Source organism: Hyperolius riggenbachi, chromosome 1 (genome assembly GCF_040937935.1).
Source record: "Hyperolius riggenbachi isolate aHypRig1 chromosome 1, aHypRig1.pri, whole genome shotgun sequence".
Classification (NCBI taxonomy): Eukaryota; Metazoa; Chordata; class Amphibia; order Anura; family Hyperoliidae; genus Hyperolius; species Hyperolius riggenbachi.
This window is the reverse complement of record NC_090646.1, coordinates 231,416,855-231,433,236: the sequence shown is the minus strand read 5'-3', so window position 1 is coordinate 231,433,236 and position 16,382 is coordinate 231,416,855. Positions and strand designations below refer to the sequence as shown.

Sequence of the window (16,382 nt, the reverse complement as noted above, 5' to 3'; positions counted from 1 at the left end):
GACTATAAACTTCATTAGTACAAAAGTAAAGTAAGAAGGATAGCATTTATGTGTACCTTGTGTACAAAGAGGGGAATCTGAAGACGATATACTGTACATTATGTTGTAAGATGGCTTGTTTAGTTTGTTGAGATTCCCAGTAAATGGTGTTTTCCTTACTCAAGACAATGGGCATGATTCACAGAGCTTTTTCACATATTTCCTCTGTTTTCACCTTATCTATGTTACTTTTTTAAGCTCCCAAAGAGCAAAAATATACAATTAAAGGTGGCCATACATTGGTCGATTTGCCATCAGATTCGACCAACAGATAGATCCCTCTCTGATCGAATCTGATCAGAGAGGGATCGTATGGCTGCCTTTACCGCAAACAGATTGTGAATCGATTTCAGCCTGAAACCGATCACAATCTGTGGTGATGCTGCCGCTGCCTTCCCCCCGCATACATTACCTGCTCCGGCCAGCGCGTAGCCCCGATGTCACCGATGTCTTCTTCTCCGCTGAGTTCCGTGTTCCGGTCCGGCTGGCTTCACTTCTTTCTGTCCAGGGAAGTTTAAACAGTAGAGGGCGCTTTACTGTTTAAACTTCCTGCCAGAACAGGAAGTGAAGCCAGCCGGACCGGAACGCGGAACCCAGCGGAGAAGAAGACATCGGTGACAGCGGGGCTACGCGCTGGCCGGAGCAGGTAATGTATTGCTGCTGTATTGTGTCGGTTGTCGGGCACTCGAACGCCGCTATCGACGCACTCCCGACCCGCCGGCGATCGAGAAAAATCTTCCGCACGGACGGCTCAACGGGAATCGATGGGAACGATTTATTTCGGATGGAAATCAATCGTTTGCGCAACGATTTCACAGCAGATTCGATCACCGTGCTGTATATCGGCGGGAAAATCATTAGGTGTATGGGCCCCTTAAGTAAGAAAAGTAATATTGAAATGAAGTGAATTAGGAACAACTTACTTTGAGTGATTATTTTGCTTGTAAAAGTGCTGAAAGGTTATTTTTATCAACTAGGTGAAAAATAAATCCTTTATGAGAATTTTTTTGAATAAAGCCCTTTGTGCGTTAACTGGTATATTAAAAAGGACAATCCTCTTCTACGAGCATAGACATTTCTGTCATTACCAGTCAAGCACACTCCTGGTTACACTGCAGCAAGTTGTAGTTATTATAGGGAACTGTGCACTAAGTTTTGAAAACATTGCAATAGAACCTCCCACTAAGGGCAGTTTTGTAAAGTAATTTAGGTTGGTAAAATACCACATTGGTATTTTACACTTTTTTCCAAATTCACAGATTTCCCACATGCGGAAGAAGTTAAGTAATTTACTGAACACAAACATGCTTCAATACACTAAGCCCTGCTCAGTAAAGGTGCGTACACACGCCGGACTGGAGGCAATGACGAGTCCGTCGTTACCTCCCGCTGGGTGGGCGTGCCAACGACAGTCCGGCGTGTGTACGCACTGTCGGCGGACTGATATGGCTGCTTCTGAGCGATCCGCCGGGCGGATCGCTCAGAAGCAGCCGTATCAGTCCGCCGACAGTGCGTACACACGCCGGACTGTCGTTGGCACGCCCACCCAGCGGGAGGTAACGACGGACCCGTCGTTGCCTCCAGTCCGGCGTGTGTACGCACCTTAAGTCTCACTTACCAGCTGTGGAGCAGATCAGCAGTCAGGCAGGAAACTGTGAATCTGTGTGATCAATTCGGGGTTTTCTGTCCAGTGCATCCCTGGTATCCCTTTAGAAGTGCTTCAGCCACCAGTGGGAGCTCTTGTGTAGAATAATGTACAGATATTCACATCTAAAGGGATGCAGAAAAGCCTTATAAAATTTCACCTTCCCCTTCTCTGAAAAGAACAAACGACTGGGTCTCGACCTGGATTTATGCAATTATAGCTTGATTTATTAGTAGCACAGCCACTAGATCCTTCCCCTGCTCTGCCGGACTGAAGTCCCACCCTCCAGGGTATTGGACCAAATAAGTTGAGAAGCACTAGTGGCTCTCCCTATAGGCTGTCTGCTACATCTGTCAATATGTGACCGTATGGAGAGTGTGAGTTATCCGCTGGTCAGAGCTGGAGGCCAGTGTTGATCGGATACCTCATTATCCTATTTGAGTTTGGTCGAATTCGGATAGTAAACTATCCGAATTCACTCGAAGTTCGATATTTGAGTTAATCGAATATCCGATTCGACCTAGGATATCCGACGTCACTATCCGAGTCTGTATTCGAGTAAAATATTCGAGCTGGCCTTAAATAGCTTTTAAAACTTGTATTGGAGGTCAATGATGCATGAAACCACCTTTTTTATGAAGAAAAACATCAAGAGATTATGTGGTGATGTAGTAGTTATAAAAAAGGTATCAAAAATAGTAAATTAACTTCATGAAAAGTGTTTGCATAAGAAGGTGTGTCCAAAATGGTTGTAAGTTGGAAGTCTTCATTTACGTCGTCTTCATCTTCTTCTTCTATATCTTCTTCTTCTTCTATATCTTCTTCTTTTTCTTCTTCTTCTATATCTTCTTCTACTTGAATCTTCTTCATTTTCTACTTCTTGTATCTTCAATTATCTTTTTCTTCTTCTATATCTTCTTCTCTTCTTCTATATCTTCTTCTTCTTTTTCTTCTTCTGTATCTTCTTCTTCTTCTATATCTTCTTCTTCTTCTTCTATATCTTCTTCTTCTTCTTCTTCTTCTATATCTTCTTCTTCTTCTATATCTTCTCCTTCTTCTTCTTCTATATCTTCTCCTTCTTCTTCTATATATTCTTCTTCTTCTATATCTTCTTCTTCTTCTTCTTCTTCTTCTTCTTCTTCTATATCTTCTTCTTCTATATCTTCTTCTTCTTCGTCTTCTTCTTCTATATCTTCTTCCTTCTTCCTTCTTCTTTCTTTCTTTCTTTCTTTCTTTCTTTCTTTCTTTCTTTCTTTCTTTCTTTCTTCTTCTTCTTTTTCTACTTCTTCTTCTTTCTTTCTTCGTCTTTCTTTCTTTCTTTCTTTCTTTCTTTCTTTTTTTCTTTCTTTCTTTCTTCTTCTTTCTTCTTTCTTTCTTTCTTCTTCTTTCTTCTTTCTTTCTTTCTTTCTTTCTTTCTTTCTTTCTTTCTTTCTTTCTTTCTTTCTTTCTTTCTTTCTTTCTTCTTCTTCCTCTTCTTCTCTATCATTGTATTATGTGTCTTGGTTTTCCTTTCTTTTGTAATATTTTTTTTTACTTCATTTGTGGAAATATTTTATTTTAATAACAACACCATAGTTATATTTGTGTTGATTGCATAATAGGTAGTGGCACCATGCAAGCCACAGCGCCTTTTTCTGTGTACCCTAGCGGTGGTAAAACACAGACATCAGCAGGAGGAGGAAGTAGTTGCAGCTACTGTAGTGTGGTAATAGCTGGTAGGAGAGTGGGTGGCAGCAGAAAATAGTTCTTCTTCTGTTCTCCCTGGCAGTGGTAGCAGCACACAGACAGTAGAAGTTCAATGCAGCTACAGGAGGAGGAGTAGTGTGTGTCAGGCAGTGTGATGTGACTGCTGACATAATAGGCCCTGGTTCCTAGCGGTGGTACCAGGGCCATAAATTAACATCATGAGGTTCCAGACAGCGGTCGTGAAGCCCACATTGTGTCCAATACACAATTGGGACAACACAGTTTTCAACCCGGACACCTCTAAAATAATTAAAAAAAATTTTCTTTTTAAAATAATGCAGCTATTTTTGAGCGTAAATAGCTGGTGGCGCATGGGCAGCAGCACCTTGTAATGTGTTCCCTGGCAGTGGAGAAACAGACAGCAGGAGGAAATACAGCAGCAGGCAGTGTGAGGAGGATGAGTGTGTGGCAGACTGGCAGCAGGAGAGCAGGCAGCGAGACATAATAGGCCCTGGTTCCTAGCGGTGGTACCAGGGCCGTAAATAAACACCATGAGTTTCCAGACAGCGGTCGTGAAGCCCACATTGTGTCCAATACACAATTGGGAGAGCACAGTTTTCAACCCGGACACCTATAAAATAATTTTTTTTTTTCAAAATAATGCAGCTATTTTTGAGCGTAAATAGCTGGTGGCGCATGCGCAGCAGCACCTTGTAATGTGTTCCCTGGCAGTGGAAACATACAGACAGCAGGAGGAAATACAGCAGCAGGCAGCGTGAGGAGGATGAGTGTGTGGCAGCAGGCAGCGAGACATAATAGGCCCTGGGTCCTAGCAGTGGTTGGTTCCAGGGCCGTAAATAAACAGCATGAGGTTCCAGACAGCGGTCGTGAAGCCCACATTGTGTCCAATACACAATTGGGACAGCACAGTTTTCAACCCGGACACCTCTAAAATAATAACACAAAATTATTACATTTTTTTTTCAGAAATGCAGCTATTTGTGAGCGTAAATAGCTGGTGGCGCATGGGCAGCAGCACCTTTTCATGTGTTCCCTGGCAGTGGAAACACAGACAGCAGGAAGAAATACAGCAGCAGGTGTAATGTGTGTGTGCCACTTCATGTCCCCCTCTCGCCGACAACAGGGGCCAGGAATTCGCCTTCCACCCAAGCCTGGTTCATTTTGAGAAACGTCAGTCTTTCCACAGACTTGTGAGACAGACGAGATCGCTTCTCAGTGACGACTCCACCGGCTGCACTGAAGCAACGCTCTGACAGTACGCTGGAAGGGGGGCAGGAGAGCACTTCCAGGGCGTACTGCGCAAGCTCGCTCCAGATCGGCAGGTGCTTGACCCAATACTCCATGGGATCAACAGGGGCAATGCTGTCAAGCCCGCTGAAGGACCCCATGTAGTCAGCCACCATGCGGGTCAAGCGCTGTCTGTGACTGGAGAAGGATGCTGCTGCAGGCACCTCTTCTCTAGTCCCTGGCAGCTCTACACTCATGTAGAGTTCGTTGGTCAGAGACAGCAGGTCTGTGGTGCATGTGCGCTTGCTGCTGGTGGATGCAGGCACCTGCTGCTGCCTCTGTGCTGGCTGGACAGTGGGGGTGGATGGCTGAAGGAAGGCTTCCTCCAAGCGCTCAATAAGGGACAGCTGCAAATCCCTCATTTGTTGCACACGGTCTCCTCCTGCAGGCAGGAACTGGCTGAGCTTCCCCTTCAGACGTGGGTCCAGTATCATGCAGATCCAGATGTCCTCCCTCTGCTTTATCTCGATGACCCTTGGGTCCTTGCGCAGGCACCTCAGCATGTGCGCTGCCATTGGGAAGAGTCTGGCCACGTCTGCTGGCACATCATCGGCAGCCCCAGAGCCGACAGTGCTGTCCTCCTCCTCTGCCTCCTCCACCTCATCCTCTCTCCGCACCAGTCCAGCTGCGCTCTGCTGCTCCCCCTCATCCGCAGCAAGGTCGGGGACCTCCACCAACTCCAAGCCCTCCTCCTCAGAGGTGGCCTGTGAAGCTGCCTGCAGCTCCTGCTGGTCCAAGGCTGCCGCTCCCTCTTCCAGCAGTGCATACAGGGCCCTGTCTAGCACACACACCATGGGGACCCACTCGCACACCATTGCATGGTCCCTGCTTACCATGTTGGTGGCCTGCAGGAAGGGTGCCAGCACTGAGCACACCTGCTGCATGTGCCCCCAGTCCTCCGTGAAGATGATGGACGGGAGGTTGGTGGCGGCACGCCCAGTTGCAGTGATGGCGGCAACTGTTGCTCGTGCAACGTACTGGCTGACAGCCTGCCTCTGTTCAACCAGATGCTCCAACATTGCCAGGGTGGAGTTCCAGCGAGTTGGAACATCGATCATGAGCCGGTGCTGTGGCAGGTGCCGCTCCTTCTGCACCTCTTCCAGGCTCGCTACGGCTGCAGGCGAGTGCCGGAAATGACGCACAACCTTCCTTGCCGCCTCAAGGAGTCGGTCCATCCCCTGGTAGGTCCGCAGGAACTTTTGGACTACCAGGTTCAGGACGTGCGCCAGGCAGGGGATGTGGGTCAGGTCTCCCCTGCTGATTGCAGCAACCAGATTTGCCCCATTGTCGGACACCACCTCTCCGACTCTGAGGCCTCTGGGGGTCAGCCAATTCCTCTCCTGCTCTCGGAGTTTGGCCAGGACATGGTTCGCCGTCAGTTTGGTCTTCCCCAGGCTGACCAATTCCAGCAGCGCTTGGCAGTGGCGGGGCTTCACGCTGCTGCTGAGGCGGGGGGTTTGGGCTGGTGTGCCGGAGGATGGAAGCGGATCAGAGGAACCTGCTGCAATTTCGCTGACCCTGCATGGTGGCACCACCCACTGCGTTGTTGCTGCTGCTGCTCTGACAGTGCCCGATGCTGCTCACCCCCTTCCACCAAGCTGACCCAATGCGCGGTGAAGGACAGATAGCGGCCTGTCCCAAACCGGCTGCTCCATGAGTCCATGGTGACGTGGACCCGTTGACCCACCGCGTGATCCAGCCCTCTCCCGACATTGGCCATCACAGAGCGGTGAAGTGCAGGGATGGCCGTGCGTGCAAAAAAATGTCAGCTGGGGATTGGACAATCGAGGGCTGCACACATCAGGAGCGCACGCATGTCGCTCCCCTCCTGCACAAGGGAATAAGGCAGGAGTTGGGAGCACATGGCCTGTGTCAGCAAGCCTTTCAGCTGACGCACGCGACGGCTGCTGGGAGGCAGAACCCTGACCACCCCCTGGAAGATGTCGCTGAGCAGGGTCTGGCGACGCCTTTTGCTGGCACGGGAATCACTGGAGGGAGCAGAGGAGGCCACTGAGGACTGGCTTCCAGAACAGGCCTCAGTGTCGGCGGCAGGAGTTGCAGAGGGAGGAGGAGCAGTGCGTTTCTGACGCACTCCTGCTGGTGCTGGTGGAGGAGGGCGGGTGGCTGCTGCCGACGGCTTCGCAGTGGTGGCGGGTCTGCCACTGCCAGCTTCTTTCAACTTCATTAACTCCTCATGCTCATGGAAGTGTTTCCCTGCCAGATGGTTCACCAGAGAGGTGGTGCCGTACGCAGAGGGTTCCTTCCCTCTGCTGAGCTGCTGGCGGCACTGGTTGCAGGTGGCATACTTGCACTCCACATATGGCAGGGTGAAAAAACTCCAAATTGGGGAGGTGAAGTTGCCCCTTCGGCTGGAAGGTGCTGCTGCTGCTGGTCTCCCTGTGGTGGTTGGGGGGGGGGGGTTCTTGGTGCAGCTGGTGGCACTGGCAGAACTCTCCGCCTCCGGATCAGCACCCTGTGTGGCCTGCATACCACGCCCACTTCTGATCCTGCCTATGCCTGCGATGCTGATCCTTCTAGCAAGGCCCGCAGACGCATCCTCCTCCTCAGAGCTGATGACATCCCCAGGATCTGCCACCCAGTCTCTGTCCTTCACTCTATCATCATCATCCTCCCCCTCCGCAAGCATGTCCTGCTGGGGTGACCCCACAAACTCCCCTTCTGCATGCATGAGCTGAGGGACAGTCACCACTGTCTGACTGTCCAAAGCATCATCCCCCAAAGTGCCCATCAACAATTCTTCCTCCTCCATTGCCAATTCTGCCGCAACAGCACTCCATAGCCCCGCTGTGATTAGGGATAAGAAGGTGCTGAGTGACAGGGTGCTGGTGTTGCCCGCTGGGGCTGGAGAACTGCACTCCTCCTCCCCAGGCAGTGCTGGGCGACTGCTGCTGCTCTTGCGAACAGAAGTGGTGGCGGGGGTGGAGGACTCGGTTCCAGAGCTAATGGTGGCCTGCTCATCCACCATCAGTTCCACCACAGAGTCTGCGTCCTTCTCCTCAATAGGACGGCTACGACCTGGCGGTGGGAGGAACATCTGCGCCACACGCTGCTGCTGTGTCTCTGCAGCGTGACTCCCAGCTGTTGGGCGGCCAAGGCGTCCACGGCCAGTGGCTAATGGCGGAATAGCCACTGGTGCAGACGCAGAACTGCACATGGTGGTGGCGCGGCTGCCACGCCCACGACCTCCTCTCTTGCCGATGCCCTTGCTGCCCCTGCCCAAACCGCGGCTGCCAGTGCCAGACACCGTATATTTTTAATATTATACAAATGAAAAAAAAAGTTATGTATAGGCGGGTGGGACAAGTGGGGTACTTTAATGGGGTGGGACTGGTGGTTGTGGTGGGTGTGTGAGGTGACGGACAGGTGTACTCTACAGCAGAGATCGGTGTAGCGCTAACGAGAGAGTGCGCAGTGCGCACACAAAGACCCTAGCTGACGCTGACTGACGGTGTCCCTATACACCGACTACAGTACAGTACAATTCAGCGAATACACAATACAAGTAATATAAACAATAGGACGGGTGTAGCACTAACGAGAGGGTGCGGACAGCGCAGACGTGCACTGCGCACACAAAGACCCTAGGTAACGCGGTGACGAACGGTCCCTATACACAGACTAGAGTACACTACACAGTACTAACTAAACAATAGAAGAATCTAGCTAAACAATAGAACAGGTGTGACTAGATTACAGAGAGCAGATACAGGACAGGTATAGCAGTAAAGCTGGGCCTTGCTAACTACAAAATAGTACAATAATCTATCTAACACAGAAGTAGTACAGTAGAATAGGACAGGTGAGAGCACAGGTAAGGTAACTAGTAGAGACTAGAGCACAGAGCAGGGCAGGCTGCCTTGCCTAGGCACAGGGCCTAGCTGCTGGCTGCAGCTGCAGCAGCACCAGTGACAGTCTTCCTCCCTAGTCCCTAATCACACAAACTAAACTGCCTAAAATACAATCTATCTACAATACAAAGCAATACAGGTGAATATCAAGTGTTGGAGTGTAAAAACGCTAGGTGTATTGAACAATTAATGCACTTGCACAGACAAAAAGCACTGGAGCAGTCTCTCTCAGTATATCAGTCAGTAAGTCACAAGCAGGATGAGTGAGGCAACATGGCGCCCGCTTTTTATAGAGGGGGGCTTGGGCAGGCTCCCCCTCTGTGATTGGCTGCAGTCAGAGGGCTGGGAGCCCTCTGATTCGCTTGTGAGGACTCGAGGTGACGTCTGTCGTGGCGCTATCCAGGCTCGTGGCGCTATCCGAGCTCGGATAGCTAGGAAATCTCCGGATAGCTGATTGCTATCCGAGTGCGCTCGGATAGCACAGCCCGGATAGCTAATACTATTCGAGCTTGGTATTCGAACTCGAATAGTGAAAAAAGAGCTAGGATATCCGAGTATCTCGGATATCCTAGCTCGGATGAGCATCACTACTGGAGGTAAATACCAAACACTTTTGTTGGATTTACCGAATGCTTCAATGTTTGTGAATTGGAATTTATTGACATTTCTTGAGGTACTTATCTCACTAGTTGGTAATTTTTCTTTTCAGTGCTTAGTAGCCCGCCGTCTATATGGAGGACTCCATTTTTTATTTCTCCGTGTTGCAGAACTGTAATAATGTCCTATGTCCCTAGCAACTGCAATGCATGCCGGGAGATGTAGCTGCCATTGAAGTGATTACATCTCCCAGCCTGGAGATATAATCACATCAATGAGCTTAGTCTCCCAGCATGCATCTGCCAGGGTTGCAGAACATCACTGCAGGAACTTTAGCCTGCTGCATTCCCAAAGCCCACACAAGTAACAAACCTCCCTTGGGGGGTTCATTTGCGATGTTTTCTGAACGTATGAGCACCAAGGTCTTTAGTATGCTTTAAGGGTATTTCCGCGAATCGCAATTGCTCCAGTGGAATCACGCCCATAGAATTACATTGGCGAAGCGATATTTGAATCACTGGCGATTCCTAGAAAGCACAAATCACCATTGGAAATGCTCTAGTGGGCGTCTAGTTTGTCCAGTGCAGTTCATGTCTCTTATTTCCTATTGTTTTTCCTTATTTTTTTATAGATGTATGCTTTTTCCTTATAAAGCAGTATTTGCATGAATCTTGGAATGGATCCAGTGTAACACGATAATGTAGCTTTTGGTCATTTTTTAACATGAATGGTACCGCATGTTGTTAACATTACTATTTTACTGGCTTCCTTTGCTGTAGGCATGTGCTGCCCACTATTCTACTTGTTGTTTTGTGTCTTGGTTTCTTCATTCTTCAGTACAGCATATGATAATTATGATTTAACACACAATTTTATCTTTCTCAACTGTTCAAATCAAATCTGAAGTTTGTTGTTTTTTTTGCGCAAAGTTATTTATATTTTCTGTACCTCTGTTTTTTGGAGAACCATAAAGATCCTGCAAACTCTTTACTTAAATCATTGCAAATCAAAGAGTTTGATTAATTTTTATTGCATAGGGTTAGTCTTTCATGTTCTCCTACTCTCTCTATTTAAAATCAGCGTATTTATCTAAAGGTGGCCATTAACTATACAATTTCCTGGACAATCAATCGTCGATTGAAAACTATCGTTCGGTCCCAGTAATGGAAGAAAACTGCTAATTAGATGGATTAAATATGAAAAGCAGATCGATTCCATTACTCTAATCATATTGGTTAGTAGTTTTTTCCTTAGTGTGCACAAATTATTATTTTTGATCGATCATCATGATCAATCATCCATTTTTCGGGGAATTGTATTGTCATCTGCTGATGATCTATAGAGGTTTAGCTTGTTTTATCTACAATTGTCTCATGTGTATAACTATACCCTTTATTACTTCTCCTCTCATTTCTGCCATAAACAGATACACATGCATAGGAATAATAGTCACTGTCAGGTCAGCAATAACAATAATATCAGGAAACTGTTTAGACCTGAATAAATACAGGTATTTAACTGTAAAGTGTATCAGCACACAGTGATAGCCGCCCATGTGTTTAGAAATGAATAACGTGCATCCGTTAGTTATGGGGATGGAATAACAATGAGCTATCACTGGAGTACATCTGAAGCAATATTTTTAGTTCAAACATGAATGCACTATTTTGTAAAATAACAGCTGACAGTGACATTATTGGGCACAGTTAGCACATTTTATGAAGGGGACAGACATTTAAATTGGATTCTGGAAGTGAACCACTGAAACAGTCTTCATAGACCCCCTCCCCCCCCCCCCCCCCCCTTCTAAAGTGTACCAAACCCCTGAAATACTTGTAAACAAAAGCTATGAGTTCCTCTCAAAATAGTTAAGACAGAAGTACTGAGTCCTCAGCTTGACTTTCCTGTGCCCCTTTACTGCACACACACATATGTCGGGAGCTTAGAGGCACAGCTGAGTCTTAGGTGTCTGAAGCAAATGTTAAATGTTACTTAGGATCTTGAGATGTGAGAGTTTCCTAAAAGCAAGATGACAGCCCCCCCACCCCGAAACAGGGACAGCAGATTCTGCACCTCTGGCCAGAACAGTGCGAGAACATGGGTGACTAGTGAAGGACAGTTAAGGTTTAATTTTGCTTATAAGTACATATTGCTTCTGAAAAGGAGTTTTGACATTGAACAGAAGGCTGAATACACAGAACTCCAGATTACCAATTACTGTTAAGAGGTAAATGGCTTGCTTACACTATCTATCCCTGATGGACTAATGTTATCCTTGTACAAACTAGCAAGTGATAAGAAGTCACCTTTGCAGGCCCAGAATATCCAACTTTGTGATGGGGTATGGATCTTTAATACCGCAGTATCAATGTGGGACATATGCATGCACCATTATATGGTTGAAAAGATGGATGTACCTATTATTTCTTGTTGTTTGTTTAACATCAAAACAGAAAAAGAAAAATGTTAAATTTGTTCTTGTGTGACTTTAATACCATGTGCCATTTGGACATGCTGTTAACGGATTTATTTTTTATCTCAAATAAAGATTTGTTTAAAATAAATAAATAAGTCACCTTTGGTGTCTTAACTATTTCAGTTAACAGGGTGAGATGACTATGCATAGCAAGCTGAATATTCTGTGAATTTTCTCTGTACTATGCATAGTGCTGACATCACTAGTAAAAGAGCAGTTAAAACTACTTCAAGATGTAGAGACTATCACATTTATTTGAAGTATAGTGTGACTTAAAAGTTTACTTTAAGCAAAAGATGAGTGCAATCACAGTCTAAACTCTGAAACAATAAAGTACAAGCCAATACAACTACTTATCATGTATGACGGCAGTTGCATTTACCTGCACATCATTATGTTGACATTTATGTTTGAGCGGTATTATTAAATGTTTCGGTACTGAAGCAGAATTGAAGTCCTAATTTACCCTTTTCTCCAACAAATTTGCCCCACTAGTGCGATTGATAATAGTCATGTTTTAAAAGCAATTCCTAAAATGGTTATTAGGACTTATTTTTACTTCCTTCACAGTCAGCATATCATGTAAGTGTGCTTTCAGGACGTGTGCTGTACTGAGCTCTTTTGGTGAGCAATCCGTATTTTGATATAAGAAGTGCAGAAAAACAGTATGATCAAACAGAATAGAAACAGTTCTTTGTTATTTTGTGTAATAGCTACACTGATTGCAAGCAGAAGAATGTTATGGTTTACTTACTGTACAGCTCTGTCTGAGGGGAGTTCTGATTTTTACTCAGTTAAAATTACTTTGGGATTAAGGCAAGTAGGATAATTCTACGGCTGATAAAGATTTGGGAGACAAGTGTTAATTGTTATGCCAGACTGCAATTCCACTCTGTTATTAGTTTAGTGAAAAATATATTACTGAAGGTAATTTTTTTTTGTTTTCCCTTACTCCAGATTGTTCTTATAGAGAATAAAGAGGAGTCTTTGGTACGTGCTAAAGAGAGAAGTTGTGAACTGGGGTTAACAAACATCTGGTTCATTCAAGCCAATCTAGATTATTTTACAGGGAAGTTTGATATTGGGGTAAGTGACATGAACTTCAGTTCTAAGCAATACAGTTTATATGGATGCATGTAACAAAAATGTAAATTGTCTCTCTCTTTTTAACAATAAAGGCCTTATTTCCACTAAATTAGTTTTTGTTTTTCCACTTGCAGGAATGCCTTAGATCTTGCAGCCCATGTTGATCAATGGGCTGATTAGCCTCCTATACATTTTTCCATATGCATCAATAACTTACAGTATGCTGCTTTTTATTTTTCATGCTGATTTAATTTTTTAAATTGGAATGCACTGTACTACTGCTAAAAACATGGGTCTTTTGGTTCACATGTACATACATAATGCACGTTTAAAAGTGAAAACGCAACTTTAGTGGAAATGTGGCCAACCTCCTTTATCTGATATGTTGGTATTTATTTTACCATGATGTGTACAAAGTATGTTTTATGCCTCTCAATGGACTTTTTTTTTTTTTTTTTTGCTGTTGTAGTTTATAATGTTTGAATTGTGACTATGTGCTTCTGCATTCACTACTAAGAACAGTTAAACAAAACTGTTGAGAAAGTGGACAGCATCCCAATATTAGCCCAATCTGCTGCCTGCCAGCCTGTGATGCCCCTGACCTTGTTATTTCATCTCTTTGATATCCGGTTATGCATGCCACTATGATTCAGCTCCTCTTTTATTTATAAACTTGGGAAGATCAAATGCTTCTGTCCCCCCACCTCATATTTTCTTATAGCAATATTCCAGGCATGTGTTTGTAGTAAGGTTTATGTAGGAGGTGTTACACAAATTACACCTGTGCTTTCAAAGACACCTGAATTCTGAGGGATATTAAATTGCGAACTACAGTTTAAAAATTCTGGATATAGTACTTGGCTGTTGTACTGAGTCTGTTGCGTTCAATACTTTTTGAATCATTGGCCAACAACTAGCATGCTGACCAGTTTCTCCGACTCCACAGGTTGCACAGGAAAAAGGATTGCCCCAGAGCTTCAACCACTGACAGTTGTAGCACCAGGGAATCAACCAGCATACACCCAAATCCCACAGTGGCGTACAATCAGATGCAAAGTATAGAAAAAGCTGGGTCTCCACCCAGCTTTTTCTATTCTTTGCATCAAACACTAGTGAAACCAAAGGTCAGTATGACAGCCAGGTAATTGCCATTTTTACAAATGGGAATAAATAAGGTAGCTTCTATATTCTGCTCAGTTCAGGTACCCCTTAAAGGACCACTATCGCGAAAAATTGTAAAATTTAAAATACGTATAAACATATACAAATAAGAAGTACTTTTCTTCCAAAGTAAAATGAGCCATAAATAACCTTTCTCCTATGTTGCTGTCACTTTCAGTAGGTAGTAGAAATCTGACAGAACCGACAGGTGTTGGACTAGTCCATCTCTTAATGGGGAATTCTCAGCATGGCCTTTATTCTTTAAAAACATTCCCTGAAAAGGATTTATACAATGATGCTGGCCAGCATCCATGCTCACTGCACACTTTTTTGGTAGTTGAACAGAATAACTGCCATTCACAAAGTGCTTTTGAAAATAAACAAATCCATGAGAATCCCCCATGAGGAGAAGGGCTACTCCAAAACCTGTCGGTTCTGTCAGATTTCTACTACTAACTGTAAGTGACAGCAACATTGGAGAAAAGTAATTTATGGCTCATTTTACTCTGGAAGAAATGTATTTCTTATTTGTATGTGTTTACATGTATTATACATTTTACGATTTTCGTGATAGCGGTCCTTTAACCACTTCACAACTGAGGGGTTTTACCCCTGAAACACCAGCGCGATGTTTACCTTTCAGCGCTGCTTCCATTTACTTATTACTGTAATGTGATTGGTTATTGGGAACTGGGGTCCCCATAAACAATCATTGAACTGCAGAGCCCGGGTTGGTGTGCGCGCGCGGGTTGTGGGGGCGCGCAATCGCGCGCTGCACGTTTGTGTACGTTACTTTGTTATGAATGAAGACGGCTTCAAACAGAAGCCGTCTTCATTCTATTCGCAATCGGCGAGGCTAATTGGATTTAGGAACGCTTGTTCCTAACGTCCAATTAGTCACCTGCTGTGCGGGCTGGCTGGAGTGTGCGCGCGAGGTCCCCGCCCACTCCCAGCCAGTAAACAAACGCGCCTTTCTCCGTCCCTGGGGGTGAAGCGGTGCGCAGAGGGACGGAGAAAGTTAGCACTGGGGGGGGGGGTTAAGTGGTTAAAAATCGCCATTTTAAAAAATCAATTAAAGCGGACCTGAACTCCTCTCTGCTCTAAAAGATAAGCAACGGTATAATTACCTTCAAAGTGGATCCGAGGTGAACTTTTACTCATTGCATAATTGTGTGCCTTTCCTATTTCCTATAGGGCATTCCTCAAGCCAAATACTGTTTTGTTTTTGTTTTAATACTCTAATTCCCTATAAACTAAACAAGCCACGCCCACAGGTTTTCAGAGAGCCAAGGCACTTTCAGACAGTAGCAAGGGCTCATGGGAGCTCGGTCTGGGCAGGAGAAGGGGGAGGTATTACTTGCCAGAGATTTCAGAGGCAGAGGGAGGAGGAGGAGGGATTAGGTTTTTTTGCTTAAGATGCAGATAAGCCTGCCTCTGTGTAATGTTTACAAACAACATGGCTGCTGTCATTGTATCACAGGAAGAAATAATCATATTCTATTAAAGCTGTTTGCAGCTAGATGTACTGTGTAAACTATCTAAAGTTTAGATAAGATATACAGACAAGTTACTTGTTATAGTTAGTTTTTCATCTCGGATCCGCTTTAAAGAAAAATATTTATTTGTTACAGCTTACAGAACTCACACCAATTTTTTCTTTTGAGCGGACACAGCTGAGAGATCAAATTACACTTGTGATTACTTGAAGATGAGGGGGAATGACTGTAGACTCTTCTCTCTAAAAGCATACAGGGTGCATTTCTCTCTGTTTTTCTTGTGTCCTGTTCAGGTCCACTTTAAGTACATGGTAAACTGCTTCTTATTCAAGAATATTCCATTACTTTTAAGAACTCCTTGCAAGATAAATTGTGCTTGATCTGAGAGGTATCAGAAGAGCGACCTGGATTTCCCCTACAATTGGTCCTAAATGTTAGGAGCCTAACATAGAAGAACGTGTGCCTGAAACTCCACTACCCAAGAGACACCACACCTACCTTTGTGATATTAAACACAGGGAAAAACTTCTGCTAAAATATATGGATTTAAAGATAACAGTTGTTATATGTTTCCCTCATTACATGTGAAATCATTATAGAGTATGTCACAGATTATTTACACAGCCTTTATGTGTGCCCCATATATAAAATAAGGAGCCATAATGTGCTCCTGCCCATAGGAGCATGAGCTGCAGAGATCTGCAGACTACCACCTCCAAGTTAGTCCCGACATCACACCCCTTTCAGGTCTTAGCACAGTGGGACAGTAAGGCACAGATTGACAGGGCAACTACCATATGATGCACATTGTTATCTGATTGAGCATTCAGTCTAGCTTTGCCCTTCTGTCATGTCTTTTCAAGCCCAAGTCTGCCCCCTTGTGGCTCTGCTTTCCTGCTATGTAGCCTCCTAGCAGGAAATCAGAGCCAGGAGGGGGCGGGCTTGGGCTTGAAAAGACATCACAGAAGACTGACTCAGCTATAATCACTCGGGGCAAAGCTAGACTGAATGCTCAGTCG

General features: G+C 45.2%; 1 protein-coding gene across 4 annotated transcripts in view; it reads left to right on the top strand.

Moving 5' to 3' along the window:
* Positions 1–16,382, top strand: part of GSTCD (glutathione S-transferase C-terminal domain containing) — a 186,279-nt gene that overhangs the window by 130,307 nt on the left and 39,590 nt on the right. For all 4 annotated transcript variants that reach the window (XM_068231343.1, XM_068231352.1, XM_068231367.1 and 1 more), the window contains one exon: positions 12,578–12,706. In XM_068231343.1, coding sequence (XP_068087444.1) covers positions 12,578–12,706 — 129 coding nt within the window. The remainder of the gene's footprint in view (positions 1–12,577; positions 12,707–16,382) is intronic.